The 19105-nt window shown below is 39.9% G+C and overlaps 1 protein-coding gene across 1 annotated transcript; it reads right to left on the bottom strand.

Moving 5' to 3' along the window:
* Positions 1-14385: 14385 nt before the first annotated feature.
* Positions 14386-18771, bottom strand: LOC122021566 (hippocampus abundant transcript-like protein 1). The gene is made up of 13 exons (XM_042579683.1): positions 18446-18771; positions 17163-17274; positions 16768-16880; positions 16287-16603; positions 15864-15939; positions 15657-15743; positions 15485-15565; positions 15360-15392; positions 15215-15268; positions 15060-15101; positions 14888-14966; positions 14722-14792; positions 14386-14629 (listed from the first exon to the last, which is right to left on the bottom strand). The coding sequence occupies exons 1-13, from the start codon at positions 18617-18619 to the stop codon at positions 14576-14578; spliced, it is 1293 nt and encodes a 430-aa protein (XP_042435617.1). The 5' UTR covers positions 18620-18771; the 3' UTR covers positions 14386-14575.
* Positions 18772-19105: the final 334 nt, after the last annotated feature.

Here is a 19105-nt window from a genome sequence, read left to right as displayed (position 1 = left end):
CTCCAGGAAAATCCTATCTGTGAGTAGAAGGTGCCTTCAAAAGGGTTCAAGGAACCTTTGAGTGGAAAATTTTATCCGCCGAAGATATGGTTTTATCTTTGGCTAACGGCTAGGGAAGATGCCTTCAACAGGCTGAAAGACGTCTTCTAAGCCATGGAATTAAGTTGCCTTCCATGAGGCAGATTAACTCCTTAACTAATCTTTTTCCATGGATGATGCTTTAGTTAACTAGAGTTGAGCTCACCCGAACCCAACTCCGACCTTCTCCTCGAGTAGGCTTTTGCTCTGGCTTCTCATCCCTCAAAAGTGTCTCGCGCTTCCTTCTCGCTCTACCAGCGTACTCTTTCACAGCTTCTTGTCCCTCGAATGCACTGAGCCTATCGACTCGATTCTCATGCCATCCTTCTCATCCATCGCGACTTTCGCTCGACTTCTTGCGTTCCTAAGTCCCTGCACACTCAGACACAAGGCATCAAATAACGCAGAGCCTAACTTGATTTGGTTGATTACATCAAAACCATCCCAGGATACTAATAATGAGAACTACATCGTTTGGTGGGAGTAAATATTTTTTAATGTTTACTGATGATTTTAGTCGAATGAGTTGGATATATTTTCTAGCAAACAAGTCAAAAACTTTTGAAAATTTCAAATAATTCAAGGTGCTTGAAGAATCAGAAGGGTACCTTAATAAAGACTCTTCATACATATCGAGGAGGTGAGTTCTTATCTAAAGAATTTAATAAATTGTTAGTGAGAGCCCTAGATCCAATTATCTGATGATTGTTGTATAAAGTCGATGTATCATATTTCTATATATTTATAAAGGCATTTCTTTATGGTTATTATACTTACTTGTATTGGTGCCAAATAACTAAGTATAATAACGTCCTTGAGTAGAAGGTTCTTATCTATATCAATCGATTGGTTGAATCGATAGTGAGATGATATAGAGAACACTACTCTTAATCATTCCTAGTCAAGTATTAACATTCAGGGACAATGTTCATGCGATGAGACTAGCATGTAGGTAAATTCGATGACTTGATCTCACAAGTCATGGATATAGAGATATCAAGTTGACACATGGGTATGCATTGGAGAATGTATACTGAATGACCCGCCATGAGAAAATATCATGGATCGTTATATGAGTGTCATATACTTTCTCATGTGACTATTAGTATGACTATCAGTCCTTGGACCAGAAGTCACCATGGTTCCCTACATAAGGAGTTGCATACTTTGATTTCGTCAAACGTCACCCGTAACTGGGTGAACTATAAAGGCGATTACTGGGTATGTAACAAATTATGCGGAGGGATGTGAGTGATGTAGATGGGATCTATCCCTCTTATATGACCAGAGTGACATCATGATTCTTGATAGAGTGATACTACTAAGTGCATGACCAGTCCAAATGAGTCAATATGAGATATTGAGCTCATTTGATTGGAGTGAGTCTGCTTGGAGTTCAAGATATAGATTGATTAGAGGATGACACGGTCTATGCCTCAATTGATTGATCTAGATGTCAAGGATAGATAGACATTGTCACATATTGTGAGAGTCACAATTAGTAGTCACAAAGATTATGTTGGATCTCAATATTCTTGTAACTTGAGTAGCGATGATGTATTGCTAGATGCCGCTCATTGCTTATGTTTCTAAATAGGATTAGAAACATTGCCAACGTTGCAAGAACCTATTGGGTCACACACAAAGAACAAGTGGAAGGAGATTAGGTTCATATGATGAACCAATTGGATTAGGTTCATGTGATGCACCAAAGATTGGATTAGGATTAATTCAAATTAGACTTATTGAGTTAGACTCAATTAGATTCAATTGTTGAATGAGTCTAATTTAAAGTTGATTCATTGAGTCAATTTATATTAATGAATTAAGATTCATTAAATTGAAATTGACTTGAATCAAAGGTTGGATTTGACTCAACAAAGAAGAGAAGTGGTCAATTTTGACTTGACCAAATGGGAAGTTGAAACATCAAGTTTGACTTGACCAAATGTCACTTGATGAAGGTTGACTTATTCTACATGGCATGACTAACCAATACATCCTTGCCACATCATCAAGGGAGAGCAAGAGGCATGGAACGCCAAGAGCCAAAGACCCTTGGCATTCCATGTGTGGCCGCCCAAAATGAATAAGAGATTCATTGCCATTGATTTGGGGTGTGATGAATGTCTTCTTCCTCCTTAACTCTTTCTTGTTCCCCATCTTCTCTTGGCCGAGAGTTCCAAGCAAGAAAGGTGAAGGTGAGTGAGTTTAATTCAAAGAAGAAAGGGTAAGTAAAAGTCACATAGAGGGCTTTAGAGAAGTGTATGAGATTTATTCTCTCTTCTTCTTTTCTCCTTTCTTCTTCCAAACCCATCCGAGAGCCCTTGGGAGCGCTAGCACACTTGTGGTGCTCTTTTCTCCATCTAGAGTGGTCTGAGAATCACTTCTTATTTGTGTGGATACTACTAGAGGTGTGTACGCTTGAACACACTTGAGATCCGAAGGACCTTGGACGAGCGGGATTTGCGAAGGGCTTCGCTTCAAAGGTATACTCCTTATCATGTAGATCTAAAGTAGATCTAGAGTAGAAAACTATGTACATGAAATTTTTGTCTTCGCACGGATCTAGTGGCTAAGAACTTCGGGGTTTCCGCAAAGTAAAAAGTGGTTTTTGCGCCTCGAAAGTTCCTACATAAATTTTATGAAGAATATGGTATTCATAGGGAGTTGACAACACCTTATACACCAGAGAAAAATGATTTTGTAGAACGAAAAAATCAAACCATTGTAGAAATGGCTAGAAGTTTACTGATTATTAGAGGAGTTCCAAATATTTTCTGGGCTGAAGTAGTGGCCACATTAGTCTACTTACTGAATATTTCTCTAACAAGAACTGTTTTGAATCAAACACCATATGAAGCATGACGAGATAGAAAATCATTGATAAATCACTTAAGAGTTTTTGGATGTATTGCATATGCTTTGATTAACTCTTAATTTTGTCGTAAACTTGAGAAGAAATCTGAAAAATATATATTTGCCAGATATTGCAATCAATCAAAAGCATATCGGTTGTATAATCCTCTTACTGGAAAATTAATTATAAGGAGAGATGTGGACTTTGATGAAGATTTTGTTAGTGCAAGTTGCACTAATAATCAGGTTTTGATATATGATAAATAGGTTAAAGTTAGATATGGTATTTGTCTAACTTCTTTACCAAGTGTGCAGGAGTTGACGAGTCTGAAGGACCTGACACCAAACTAAAATCTAACTAGGTTCGAGGGACCCAATAGCTGGTGCAAAGCCTAAATAGGTCAAAGGGTCAACTTGATATCTGGTAGGAAGCCTAGCTGGGTCCGCGGGGCCTGACAGCTGGCCGAAGTCCAGTTGGGCCTACGGACCTGATAATGTAGGATCGAAAAGAATTTAGATATCTCCACAATTACATGATATTGTCCACTTTAGGCCTAAGCCCTCATGGTTTTGCTCTTGGGCTCTACCCAAAAGGCCTCATGCCAATGGAGATATCTTTCTCTTATAAACCCATGATCTTTCCCATGTGTTTTCAATGTGGAACTATGTTTGCAACCTTGCAACCCCAACAATTCCCCCCTCAAACAAAGGACCACAGGCTTCCCACATCCGATCATCGACCCACTAGGTCTTCCTGCCCCTCGGTCCACCCGACCTACTAGGACTTCCTTGCCTAGTCGCAACTAGGTCTTCCTGCCCCTCGGTCCACCCAACCTATTAGGACTTCCTTGCCTAGTCGTAACTAGGACTTTCTGCCTGGTGTCTAGTCCTCTTGATCCTAACATAGGAACCCCCACTTCCTTTGTTCGAGGTTAATATTATACCTGTTAGGACCAAAAGTAGCTAGAGGGGGGGGGTGAATAGCTCGTCGCGTTCGCTCGGTGCTCGGCGTTGCTTGTTCCTTCAAAGATGTGCAGCGGAAAATACAGAAACAAACACACAACGCTAACACGGTTGGTTTTACTTGGTATCCACCTCACAAGAGGTGACTAATCCAAGGATCCACACCAACACACACACCCTCCACTAAATAAAACTCTCCTTTATGGTAACTACCAAGGGCGGAGAAGCCCTACAAGACTCTCAGTACAAGAAGAAAGGAAAGGGAAACAAAATACAAGCGCAAAGCTTACAATGAGTACAGAAAACCCTAACCCTAGCTTCTCTTCTTGCCTTTGATCCGCCTCTTGACTTGGAAAGCTTCCAAGATCCTTCAAGAACTGGCGATCTGATCTTTGAGAACGCTGTGGAGGAGCTGGCGAGTAGTCTGGAGTGAATCGGAGAAGCGATCGGCGCTTTATCGACGCCAACGGTCGGATCCCGATCGATTCGAATGTTCCCAATCGATCGGGAGGCTTTGGATCGATCCACGGATCGATCCGGCGCTTATATGAAGCGCTGGATCGATCCACGGATCGATCCGGCGCTTATCGGCGAACAGCGTCCCAATCGATCCATCGATCGATTGGGACCTCTGATCGATCCACGGATCGATCCAGGCTCTGGAGTCGGATCGATCCAGCGATCGATCCAGCTGGATCGATCCATCGATCGATCCATTGATTTTGTCCAAAACCAAGTCCCAAACCTCCCAAACCAACATCCGGTCAACCTTGACTGTTGGTATGTCATGCCTAGCATCTAGTCACTCCCTTGACCTGCTAGGACTCCCTTACCAAGTGTCCGGTCAATCCCTTTGACCCACTTGGACTTTTCTCTGTGCCAAGTATCCGGTCAATCCCTTTGACCTACTTGGACTTTTCTTTCATGCCAAGTATCCAGTCCATCCTTTGACCTACTTGGACTTCCCACCACCGGATGTCCGATCATCCTGATTTTCCCTGCCCGGCTTCACTCACCGGGACTTTCACCTAGCTTCACTCACTAGGGTTTTCCATCCGCCTAGCTTCACTCACTAGGACTTTCACCGGCTTCACTCACCAGGATTTTCCATGCCTAGCTTCACTCACTAGGACTTTCACCTGGCTTCACTCACCAGGATTTCCATCTGCCTAGCTTCACTCACTAGGACTTTCACCTGGCTTCACTCACCAGGATTTCCATCTGCTTCCATCTGCCTAGCTTCACTCACTGGGTCTTTCATTTTGCCTAACATCCCAGTTAGGACTTCCCAGTCAAGTATCCAGTCAACCTTGACCTACTTGACTCTTCTTCAATCAATATCTTATTGTCAAACATCTAAACCCAAACCAAGACTCAGCTTGGTTACCCAGGTCAACCTTGACCTGAGGGATATTGCACCAACAATCTCCCCCTTTTTGATGTTTGACAATACCACAATAACACTTACAATCCCATATGTAAGTTAGGCTAATCACATAGCCTCCTTCTCCATGCCACTAGGTAATGAAAGCATAAATTAAGCTCTTCATTCTCCCCCTAAGAGGGCAAACTCCCTCTAGGTAATGAAAGCCTAACTTACTCCCTTTCATTGAGTCCTTTCATTCTCCCCCTATGACCTTCCTATAGGTAATGAAAGTCTAAACTTAACCATACATTCTCCCCCTATTGGCACACATCAACCCATCGTTGGACACACATCAACCTATGCTCCAATTCTGGGCACACTTCAACAAATCCATTTGTTGAAGACTCTCCCCCTGAAGAGTTGCTCATCGTTGTTCACAACATCACTCGTTGTGATCAACACGATAATGAAGGTCCCATACCCTTCATTTATCCTTAACTTCTCCCTCAATGTAGACAACTACCCAACCTTGAGCATTATCTACCACTTGAGTGTCCACTTGAAATAATGAGGATATCCACTCCCCATTTCTCCCCATTTCAAGTTTAAATGCTCAACCTTGAGCAAGTTCACAACAGAAGGTTAACCACCTTCCAAGGTTCATGAAAAATAATTTTCATGTCTTTAAAGAGTCCCTCCCCCTAAAGACATGGTGGTAACTTCTGTCATTGCACCAACAATGACTTGGAATCCCTAAACCTTTAGGAAACCCAAATTTTAGAAGTTTTGAGGTTTAAATGTTCAATATTTGAAACAACCTCAATCTAAACTTCTACTTAGTCTTCGTTAACCAATCCATCCTTGTTTTCAACATGAAAACACCCTTTGTATGTATACAAATGTATTTAAGGGGTTTGGAATGGTTACCTAGACTAAAAGAGGTTCAAAGATGCTGAAATCAAGCCTTCCCAGCCAAAATCAGCAACTTGGATCGATTGGAGTTGGGTTCCAATCGATTGAACCTTGCTGAATCGATCCACTGATCGATTCAGACTCCCTGGATCGATCGGCTGATCGATCGGCTGATCGATCCATGGATCTTCAGAACTCAATCGATCCATGGATCGATCGGAGCTCTGATAGTTGCTGAAATTCCATTTCAGTCAACTTCAGAAACCCCTAGAAAATTCTACAAAAATCCAAAAATTATGAAATTTCGTGTAGACATTATTTAGGGCATACTTAATCATGGAAAAATAGCTTTCTATGAAAATACATCATATTTTCAAAGATTGACACAAACTTGAAAACTTGCAAAAACTTTAGTGTTTTTCTTCAAGTTTGTGTCTAACTATTCAATGGTGATTACTATCAAAAGATAGCCTTCACCAAGGTTTTCCAAAAACATTTTAAAAACATTTTCAAAACCAATATCCCATCATGTTCCTTGGGCATAATGCACATGACTTGTACATTAGCTTTCCCAATGATGGGAAAACACATAACTATGTGTTTTGATGAATCTAAAACTCAAAAGAATGCACTAAATCAACATCTTGAGTTTTGTTCATCATCCTAACATCTCACTTGTATATAATATGCACTAAAACACATACAAGTCACCTTATAGTCTTTGTGAGATGTAGATTTTGGTTTTTGCCCTAATCTAGGGATCATGCATATTTATCTAGGCATTTTAGAAATGTTAGACATCCACCTAGGATGTCACTTGTCAATAAGTGTCGTTAAATGCCATTTGTCCTTAATTACAAGGAATTAAACTTAATGCATGATTATGTTATGGCATACATCAAAATAAAATAACTTTCAAAAGAAAATATCCTATTACTACATGATGTATGAATGTCATGACATGGTATTTTTTTTTTTTTTTGGATTTTTCATAATAAAACATGAATGCAAAACTAGACATGATGTCATGGCATATTATGGGCAAACAATCATGGCAAGATTTAGCATAAATAAAATATACCTAGATTAACTATTTAAGTATCCTTAAAGTCTTAGCTAAACTTACAACTTAAACCTAAATTGCCCTAAAGTGCTACAAGAGAATGCCAAAACCTAACTTTGGCATTTCTAATTTCCTTGATTTAATGTATGCCAATTGAAAATAAACATGTCCTCAAATGTTGGCATATTCCATTTTTCCTCAAGAGTAGCACTTTTAAATTAAGGCTTAGTTTGCCTTTAATTTGCCTAAGAACATACCAAAATCCCAACTTGATAGTTCTTATGGTTTTCCCAATTTGTGCCATTTTAAGATAAAAAATAATTTTTCACCATTTGGCACATTTTACTCTTTCAAGGAGTAATCAATAATTCCATTTCATTTTCAAAGGTTAACTAAAACCTCGAAAATGCTCCTTGAGTGTCAATTTCCTCAAAGTTGGGTTAACTACCCTTCTAATCGGAGTTGACACTCTCTAACCCATCTATGGGGTAGAGAAGATGCTCCTAGGAACCCAACACCTATTGGTGCTCCTTGGATGCTCTAGGTACTCACTAGGGATAACTTCCCTAGATACCTTCCTAGTGACCTTGTTGGGCTTCTTAGAAGCCTTGGTCACATTTTCTAGGTCAATTCTAGGGATAGCCTCCCTTGTAACCTTGTTCGTGACTTTCTTAGACTTCTTAGAAGTCTTAGTCACTTTGGTTGCAAAGATACTTCTAGGGATATCTTCCCTTGTATCCTTGACTTGACCTCTAGACTTAAGATTCGTTCCATAACTATATGGAACCCTATGATAACTAGGCACATCCTTCTTAGCTTTTGGTTTGTATCCCAAACCTTTATGGCCATTGGATGGCTTTGATTTTCCTAAACCTAAGTTATGCTCACTTTGCCCTAATAGGATATTTTCCATCATTTTTAGGGTCTTCTCCATTTTATCAAGTCTTGACCTCAAGACTTGATTTTCTCTCACTAAGTCCTTAGTATTTGATCCATGAGCATTTTTGTTTCTAGGCTTGTATCTTAAATCCTTAGAGTTATCGCCTAGGTTTATACCTACATTCCTAGCCTTAGGGATAGTAGTTTTGGCATGTAGGGACACATGCTTTTCCTTAAAGCCCTCATGCTTCATATTCTTATGGTAAATCGCATTAAAATGATAAAAATTTGACCTAGCGTGCTTTTTACCATTTTGCAAGGGAATAGGCTCAATGAAAGTTACCTTCCTTTTTACCTTGGAGGCTCCCCCTTGACTAGTGCCTCCTTGAGCCTTGACCATCTTCTTCCCCTTGGGGCATTGACTTCGGTAATGCCCTTTTTGTTGACACAAGAAGCACACAATGTGCTCCTTGCTCTTCTTTGTCCCGGGGGTGGTTTCCTTGGGCTTCTCCTTGCCCTTTTGTGCCACTTGGCCCTTCTTCTTGGCCAAGTTGGGACACTTGCTCTTATAGTGCCCATGTTCCCTACACTCAAAATATATTATATGATTTTTATTTTTAATTGAAACATTTTTACCTTCTTGTATAGGGATGGCACTTGCTCCTCCATTTGATATTTCTTGAATTTTAGAGGTGGCACCATCTTCTTCTTCTTCACTTGACCCGGATGTAGAAGCTTCTCCTTCTTCTTGATCCGGCGTCACCAAGGATTGCTCCCCCTCAATCCTAGAGGTGGAGGCTTCATCATTTTGAATATGAAACAAGGAGTATGCTCCCTCCTTGTTCCCTTCGTTGCATTCCCTTGAGGATGAAGCTTCTTGGATCTCCTCTTCTTCGGAGGTTGAGCATCTCTCAACCTCGGAGTCCTCCTCTTGGTCTTGATCCAATGAGTCGCCCTCTTTGGATTCTCCTTGATTTGATACAGTGGAGGGGATCTCATGAATTCTTGCCAATTTGCTCCAAAGCTCCTTGGCATCTTCAAACTCTCCAATTTGTTCCAAGATGTTGCTTGGCAATAAATTGACCAAAAGCTTGGTCACTTTGTCATTGGCCTCACATCTTTGGATTTGGTCTTTGCTCCACTTGCTCCTTTTGAGTACTTTGCCCTTGGAATTTGTGGGAGCTTCAAAACCTTCCATGAGAGCAAACCATTGCTCTATCTCCATCATAAGAAAATTTTCGATTCTTGATTTCCAAGAATCGAAGCTTGTAGATGAATATGGTGGAGCCACCCTTGTGTCAAATCCAAGTCCATCTTGGAATTGCATCTTGAAGTTGAGCTTGATAAAATCTTGAACTTGAAGAATTTGCTCCAACTTCTTCACCCTCTAGCTTTTCTTGTTATGCTTGACCCTTCCGGCGATGATTCCGGTGAAGAGCAACCTTGCTCTGATACCACTTGTTAGGACCAAAAGTAGCTAGAGGGGGGGTGAATAGCTCGTCGCGTTCGCTCGGTGCTCGGCGTTTCTTATTCCTTCAAAGATGTGCAGCGGAAAATACAGAAACAAACACACAACGCTAACACGGTTGGTTTTACTTGGTATCCACCTCACAAGAGGTGACTAATCCAAGGATCCACACCAACACACACACCCTCCACTAAATAAAACTCTCCTTTATGGTAACTACCAAGGGCGGAGAAGCCCTACAAGACTCTCAGTACAAGAAGAAAGGAAAGGGAAACAAAATACAAGCGCAAAGCTTACAATGAGTACAGAAAACCCTAACCCTAGCTTCTCTTCTTGCCTTTGATCCGTCTCTTGACTTGGAAAGCTTCCAAGATCCTTCAAGAACTGGCGATCTGATCTTTGAGAACGCTGTGGAGGAGCTGGCGAGTAGTCTGGAGTGAATCGGAGAAGCGATGCCGAAGGAAATGAACGCCTGCGGCTATAAACGACGCCAACGGTCGGATCCCGATCGATTCGAATGTTCCCAATCGATCGGGGAGGCTTTGGATCGATCCACGGATCGATCCGACCCGTACTCTGAAGCTCCGATCGATCCACGGATCGATCCGGCCATTCCAATCGATGCCAATCGATCCAGCGATCGATTGGGACCTCGATCGATCCACGGATCGATCCGACCTGATTTGGATATTCAGCAACGATCAGAGCTCGGATCGATCCATCGATCGATCCAAAGACTTGATTTTTGTCCAAAACCAAGTCCCAAACCTCCCAAACCAACATCCGGTCAACCTTGACTGTTGGTATGTCATGCCTAGCATCTAGTCACTCCCTTGACCTGCTAGGACTCCCTTACCAAGTGTCCGGTCAATCCCTTTGACCCACTTGGACTTTTCTCTGTGCCAAGTATCCGGTCAATCCCTTTGACCTACTTGGACTTTTCTTTCATGCCAAGTATCCAGTCAATCCTTTGACCTACTTGGACTTCCCAGCACCAGATGTCCGATCATCCTTGATCCATCTGGATTTTCCCTTGCCTGGCTTCACTCACCAGGACTTTCACCTAGCTTCACTCACTAGGGTTTTCCATCTGCCTAGCTTCACTCACTAGGACTTTCACCTGGCTTCACTCACCAGGATTTCCATCTGCCTAGCTTCACTCACTAGGACTTTCACCTGGCTTCACTCACCAGGATTTCCATCTGCCTAGCTTCACTCACTAGGACTTTCACCTGGCTTCACTCACCAGGATTTCCATCTGCTTCCATCTGCCTAGCTTCACTCACTAGGTCTTTCATTTTGCCTAACATCCCAGTTAGGACTTCCCAGTCAAGTATCCAGTCAACCTTAACCTACTTGACTCTTCTTCAATCAATATCTTATTGTCAAACATCTAAACCCAAACCAAGACTCAGCTTGGTTACCCAGGTCAACCTTGACCTGAGGGATATTGCACCAACAATACCCACATAGCTCAATTAGACCATAGCTCTTGTGCACAGTCGACGGTTAAACCTTCTAGCAGTCCGGACTCTAATACCAATTTTAGGATCGAAATGAATTTAGATATCTCCACAATTACATGATATTGTCCACTTTGGACCTAAGCTCTCGTGGTTTTGCTCTTGGGCTCTACCCAAAATACCTCATGCCAATGGAGATATCTTTCTTTTATAAACCCATGATCTTTTCCATGTATTTTCAACATGGGACTATGTTTGCAACCTTGCAACCCCAATAGATAACTGGCAAGAAGACCTGGTGGATCGAGAGGATAGTCAATAAGCTACAAATTGATAAGTGAAGGTAAGTCACTAGAGGAGAGTGACTAAGTGAGAACGTGCCCCGATTGAGGGGACAGTAGGTGTTGGTCCAATTTAGGTCCATTTCAAAAATCTAAATTAAGACTCTGACTAGATTCTGGTCTCGGGAAGATAAGATATAACTCATAAATCTTTATAAACTATTCATGCATATATTTTTCTAACTTTATATTTAGATACAAACGTAGACCTTTGAATTATGTACACGTGACAACTGACAGAGCTTGATTCTGAGTTCGGAGTCAAAAGTTATGACCTTCAGAAGATTGTTGTGTCAAACCAGCAGGTGGAGGCTCCTTGAGCTTGCTGGAAGGCACCTTGAAGAGCTTTGAAGGCACCTTCCAGAAGATAAAACCTGAAGTTTATAAATTTTATCATTATCGAAGATTGGGGGATAAACTTTACTTGTGGAGGTGCCTTGAAGGAGGTTGAAGGCGCCTTCGATAGCCTATATAAGCCCTGTTTGAGCAGTATTCAAGACACAACCCTTCTACAAGCTTGTACGCGTCAGTTTAGAGTTCTGACTATTCTAGCTTCCTACTGTTGCTCTACTATTGTGCCTGACTACTACTAAGGAGTCGTCCAACACCGAGCCTAATCCGATCATCTTCGAGGGTGTTAGGTAACAAAATTTTAATACTATATTTAATTGCTACATAAAGAAAAGTGTAGCATGTTACACTCTTTCTCATTCTTTCATTGTACTCAATCCCCTCTTCCGTTAGTTCTGGAAGAGGTATTTAGTGGATTACCCATCGAAAGGTCCGCGAGACCTGGGTCTTAGAGTAGGAGTCGCAGAAGGCTCCGAACCAAGTAAAAATTCTTGTGTTCGTGCTTCTTTCGTTTCTGTCTACTTCTTTTCCATTGCGTACTTTGTTTTAAAAACGAAAAAGGCAAGTTTTCAAAATCACATGATTCACCCCCCCCCCTTCTCACGTGCGACTCGATCCAACAGATTCAAGGTGGAATTGGAATGCACAAGGTGAAGAGACTCAAGTTCATATTCCGATGGAGAACATAACAATAGAAGGTGTTGAATTATCTCCTTTCGAATCACCAACTTCCTCACTATCAAATTCAAGAAGTAGCAGTTCATCCTCTTTACAAGAATCTTCTGATGAAGCACCTTCAGCAAATGTTAGATCTTTGCAAGAATTATATGAGTCAAGTCAATTTGCTCTTTTAGTTACAAATCCTACAACCTTTGAAGAAGTAGGAACAAAAGAGAAATGGAGGCATGCAATGAAAGAAGAGTTAATTGCAATCTATAAAAATGAAACATGGGAGATTGTGGATCTACTTGAAGGCAAGAATGTGATTGGTCTCAAGTGGGTATTTAAAATAAAATATTATGGTGATAGAACCATTTAGAAGCATATATATCAGCTTGTTACAAAAGGGTATTCGGAACAACAAGGTATTGATTTCAAACAAACTTTTTCTCTGATTACTAGATTTGAAACCGTGAGAATTATCCTAACATTAGCTACACAATTGCATTGGCTTGTTTATCAATTTAAAGTTAAATCTGTTCTAAATGGCAATTTACAAGAAGAAGTTTATGTAGATTCGCCAGAAGGTTTTATAATTGAAGACAAAGAGACGAAGGTGTACAAATTGAAAAAGACACTTTATGGGTTAAAGCAAGTCCCACGGGCATGATATAGCAATATTGATGGTTATTTTCGACAACATGGTTTCACAACAAGTGAAAATGAAGTCACTCTTTATGTGAATAAATAAGGTAAAGATGATTATATTATTGTGTGTCTTTATGTAAATGATATAATTTATATGAGTTCTTTTAATTCTCTACTGGATGATTTTAAATCTGATATGATGAAAAAATTTGCGATGTCAGATATGGAAATATTGCATTATTTTCTTGGTCTTGAAGTGAAACAAAGAGTTGATGAAATTTTTATCTCATAAAGAAAATATACGATAGATCTTCTGAAAAAGTTCAGCTTATTCAATTACAATTCAACTACTACACTCATGAATATAAATGAGAAATTGCAACTGGAAGATGGTTTAGAAAAAGCTAATGCAAAAAATTTCAAAAACTTGATTGGAGGTTTAATTTATTTAATTTATACTAGACTAGATATTACTTTTTTCTATTAGTGTAATTTCTATATTTATGCAAAATACTATGAAGCATCATCTTGGTGCAACTAAAAGGATTTAACATTATGTTGCTGGAACCATGGATTATGGAATTTATTATACTAAAGTTTCAAAATTTGATCTTTGCGAGTTCACTAATAGTGATTAGGCAAGTTCGGTGGATGATTAAAAGAACACATTATCTAGTGTTTTTAATATTGGATAAGGAGTAATTTCATGGAGTTCAAAAAAGCAAACTACTGCAACTTTATCGTCTTCAAAAGCAAAATATGTAGCAGCAGCTTTAGCAGCATACCAAATTGTTTGGATTAGAAGATTATTTATAGATCTTCACCAATAATAAAAAGATGCAACTATTATTTTTTATGATAACAAAGCGACAATTGCAATAATAAAAAATCTTGCTTTCCATATGAGGACTAAACATATTAATATTCGTCTATATTTCATTTAAAACTTAGTTGCCAATAATGAAATTATGTTGGAACATTGCAGTACGCATGAACAAGTAGCGGATATCTTGACAAAGTCATTTCCAAGAGATAAGTTTATTTATTTCAGATCATGTCTAGGTGTTTATAATTTTGAATCAAGTGAGAGTGTTGATAAAATGATTCAAAATTAATAATTGAGTTAGTGGAGTGATGAAATGACAATGAATGGTAGTAGTAGTAGAATGGTTAAAGTAAAAAATATTGTTCAATATATCTTTATTAGTTGTATTAGTATATCTTTATTAGTTGTATTAATTAGTAGGGTAGAATAGTTAAGTTACTGAAGTGAATTATAGAGTTAATGAATTATCATGAGTTATGTTAATAACTCATAAATAGACTACATATTATTATGAGTAGCTAAAAAATTATTATATTCTACTTTGTCCATCTTATCCCCTCGTCCTCCCATTTTTATCTAACAATATACTGCAGTCTGCAGTGCAGCAACATGTAATTTCTTAAAAGCAATATACATGAGCAGTATTAACTAACTAACTAGTATTACATTATACAGGTACGTTGTCCTATCTGGAAGGGCTACGTACTCATCGTCTTCTTGCTCAGTGTCATGCTCAGCGAGAAAGCTACCAGCTGCAGATGAATATATCGGTACGTGCGTGAGTGATGACGCAGGCTTTTTATATATATCCAAGATTGAAACATCGATCGAATTGCATGCTTACGGAGATGAAGCCGGCACACGTGACGCTGAAGCCTTTGAAAGAAAATGGCGCGTTGTCTGATAGAAACAGAGCTGTGCGGGAGCGGAACAGATCATCGAACTTTTCAGTTAACGATCATCTATCTTTAAATGCACGCACGAGACGAATTCCGAATGAAGTTAATTACCGGTGAGGGGGGTGAAGACGAACGGTGCCAAAATGCTCGCGAAGGAAGCTACACCGGTGACGCATCCTTGAGCCATCCCCTGAAGTCGTGGCATATATGCGTAGTAGAGAAACCTAATTAATTAACAAGAATCTCATCATTAAAAAGTGATGCCAATTTCGACAGCTGTTACCTGTTCAGCAGGTCCAACTTTCTTAGACACGATGCTCCTAAGCTGCAGTGGCAATTAATAATTGAGGTATCAACTCCAGTACTGGTTATAATATATACTATTCTTCCCGGATTGAATCATCGATCGGAGAACTAAATGGAATAGAAACCACTTACGCTTGGGTCAACCAAGACACTCAACGCCGCAAATGCAGCAGCAAAGTAAGGGACCTGCAAAAGAGTATGTATGTATACATTTGTGCGAGTGTGGGTCAATTCTTAAGGATGATCGATAAAGAGATTTGAGTAATATAATTAGTACCCAGTATGACCACGCAACGCCGTAGAGAAATATCTGCAGTACAGAGAAAAACTCAGAAATTGGCAAGAATATATAGTTCGACTAATTATATTGGATATATAGATAGCAAATTAAATGCAAATTACATGTGTGCAGCTGGCCAGCAGGCCGATAATCAAAAGTCTCTCCTCGCCTATAACAGGTGCTAGTAATGGCATCAATAATAACTGGGAAACACACATATGATGCTCGTGCTTAATTAAGAAGAATATACGTTAGTAATTAAAGTTGCTATTTAACAGAATTCGTTAGGAAAACCTGTGATGTGGCTCCTAAACAGCCAACGATCAGCATCAAGTCAGCAAACTGATCTTTGTTAAACTGAAACTTTGCTTTTAGATAGTACTGTCGAATATGAAGTGGCCAAAAGACAAATGTGCACAATCGCAGAGTCAGTTATGAAGTATGTAAAACTATTTCTCTCCTGAAAAGTATACAATAAGAGAGAGCTAGCGAGGAGAATACCAATAGGACTGCTTGATAGCCACTGTTCGCAAGATTGGTAAAAAAAGCAACAATTGCAGCTCTTGTTAAGGTTATGCTGCATGACCGTAAATAAAATTAAAAAAAAAATCATGCCTCAGGGTAAACATAATAAAATTAAGAAATATCCCTTTGTTGGACATGAGAGACTAAGTGGTGAACAATTCCCCCCTTCTTACTTCCTACTCTCTTTAACATTTATTGGGAAGCTTTAGTTAGAATTTCTTAACATCAAAATTATGCAGGTAATAGACAGAACAGAATATTCCTTTTTTTCAGTTGATTGATTTATCAATTAGCTCTGTAGGACCTGTTATCAAAATTCGTAACATGATTAGACAAAATTAATTCAGTAGATAAATCAAAAGTGAAGTTGGACTGATGTAATATGCTTGTGTGACTGACCTACTCCTCAGGAAGGCGATCATGTCACTCGATGCCGGAATATTCCTAAGAGCAGGCAACTTGGGAGGCGGCTCACCTTCGCCGGAGCAGAGCGGCAGGGTGGACTCCTCGTCGGCGAGAGAAGCTCCACCATCGGTTTCCGCCAAAAAGATCTTCATGTAGAGCGCCGCAAAACCTGCGACCGAGGCCGAGACCTGGAACGTGTAGGAGGTGGGGAGGAAGCGGGCTACAAGGGTGCCGGAGACGAAACCGGCGAGGGATATACCGGACAGTACGCCGAAGGCCGACGCCCTCTTTCCCACGCAGACTCGATCCGCCTGTAAAGGAAAAATAATTAAAAACAAAAGATCAATAATTAATTTCCCTTTTTTCATGAAATATAATGTTGGATGAATAATTTAACGAATTAAATAATGTATTTTTTAAAAATATATATATAAAAAAGATAAATATCTATTATTATTATTATTTAATTACTTACCACGTAAGCGAGGGTGAGACATTGCATGCTCCCTTCACAGAACATGGCGGTCAGCATCTTAACCACGTAGTAGGCATAGAAGTAGGGTTTCGATCGACCAGATGATAGAACAACTGCGAGCCATTGAGCAAGCAACAAAACAAGTAACAAGCGGCCCAGCAACGAAAGAATTAAAGACGAATTTTCACTATTGCTCAATTAATAGTTATCAATTTTTTTTAAAAGAAACACGAAAATTTTTATTTTTATTTTAATTTTTATTATTTTTTATTTTTTTACAAATAAACTTCACGTGGTTTCTGTTATATGGAGAGCTAGCGTCCAAAATGATCTAGTCAGTTAAAATAATAATAATAATAATAATAATAATAATCTTTTATAAAAAAAATTAATACCTAATGGTATGATAGCAGCTGTCATGGGAAGGGAGAGCAGAGCCTTTCGACCGTACTTGTCTGACCAGTTGCCCACCAAAGGAGTCACGACAAGGGCGCCCAAACCAGATACCTGCAACCAATGACTCACGTCCACGCATAATATTAACAAAAATAATAAATAAATAAATAACGGAAATGAGAATGTCTGTCCAAACTTCAAACGGCAATGAACGATCTGAAAAGTTGCTCTAGTATTAATTAATTAATTAATTGCTTGATAATTAATTACAGGCAATAAAACTGCCTAACAGCGACTAGTTTACTTTGGTTTTGATGGATCTCATCAATTCAATCCAAACAACGAAAATTTATATATGTTCGAGTGGAATTATTGCAAATCTCGTCTCGTCTATTATAAATGTTGTTATATTGTTTGTTTGTTTCTTAAACACGACATACACATACGCGACAATGGGAACTCTGCTTGTTTAACCTATCTAGCTATAGATAAAAGGGAATCACACAACCTCGCGCGTCTATAAGTTATAGCATTCCCTCACAAAACCAGTTAATCTACGAAGAAAGGATCAAGATAACGAACTCACAGCCTGACTGATGCCGCTGATGGCGAGCGAGCATTGATCCTGCCTAGGGCAGGCATGCAGATTGAACTCCACGGCGACGTCTGTGATCGCTGGCCGGAATCATCAAGTAGATGGAAAACGAACAAGTACTGACACAACTCTCTCTATCACCATTCTCTCCTCCATGTCCCATTGGTTTCTAGCCGATCGACAACATACAGTTGTCAAATTGATTATTGAATATAGATTTCAGGCTAACAAATTTGACTTGCGAGGCGAAAGGATCAATGTTTTAACTACTAAGCTGGAGGAAATTAAGCGTTTTCGAATGGACAGAGACTAATTAAAGAGGTATATATATATTTTTTAAAATAGATACAGGAAACAATTAAAATATATAGAATCCATATTTTAGATATTCGATCGATAAAGTTGATTATATAATGGAACAATTAAGTACTCCACGTACTATCCGAGGAATCAGATCATTTCTGCTACCACTTACGTTGCCATATATCACGTCGGCTTCTTTCCCCTGTTCTTCCAGTAGACAAGAAAAAGTAGAACAAAAAAAATCGTTTCGGAAACGTATCCGGGTTTCTAATCTTCGTTCCGATCGGTCTAATTAGTCCCAATTTAATCAATTGATCATCAATGGCGAACTGGTCGATCGATCGATCGAGTGCGAAAAATTAAGGAGGAGGATGTAATTATTACCGCTTGGTGGACGCCGCTGAGGTAGATGGCGAGGGAACAATGGTCCTGGCCGGGGCAGAGAGCGTCCATAGTGACGTCGGTGATCGCCGGAAGGACCATGTAGACGGCGAAGTGGAAGAGAAAGGTGCAGGCGAAGAGGTGACGCAGATCTTCGCCGTCAATTTGCTTCTCCATTTTCGATCGCTAGCTACTTGATGGATGGATTGGATTGGATTGGATTGGATTGGATTGTTGATATATAGAATAGAGATGGGCGGATGAAGACGAAGGAAGGAGTTGCTTGGAAGGAAGGAATGGAGTGGAGCAGAGTTTGCTTGAGGGAGGGAGGGAGCGGATGGAGTGGAGTGAGCAAGGGCGAGAGAGACGGAGAGCGAGAGTTGAGTGGCAGCGAAATATATAAAAGTGGCGGCGACTGACGAAAAGTAGTACTGGTCGTCACTCGTCGGGTAGATGTTTGATTTGCACGCACCAGCGAGCTTGACGTGGACATTACGTGAACGATCCAGTCAGCAACCATTTCGATTGGAGGTTAAGATTCTGTGGTTTAATTGGAGCGATGATGGATCTAATTAACAACCAATCGGAAAGGTAGGACTATTTCACCGCATCAACAATTTCCCTTACATTGCACGCGACGCGAATTAAGAGCGCACCTGGACA

Source organism: Zingiber officinale, chromosome 9A (genome assembly GCF_018446385.1).
Source record: "Zingiber officinale cultivar Zhangliang chromosome 9A, Zo_v1.1, whole genome shotgun sequence".
Taxonomy (NCBI): Eukaryota; Viridiplantae; Streptophyta; class Magnoliopsida; order Zingiberales; family Zingiberaceae; genus Zingiber; species Zingiber officinale.
This window is presented reverse-complemented; position numbering and strand designations above follow the sequence as displayed.

Bases quoted from the DNA above. Each gene is read 5' to 3' on its own strand.
- LOC122021566 (XM_042579683.1), bottom strand. From the start codon at position 18,619: ATGGAGAAGCAAATTGACGGCGAAGATCTGCGTCACCTCTTCGCCTGC. The intron at 17,275-18,445 runs GTAATAATTACA...CATTGGTTGCAG, and splicing joins TCAGCGGCGTCCACCAAGCG to GTATCTGGTTTGGGCGCCCT. The intron at 15,393-15,484 runs GTAATTTGCATT...TCTGTACTGCAG, and splicing joins TGCTGGCCAGCTGCACACAT to ATATTTCTCTACGGCGTTGC.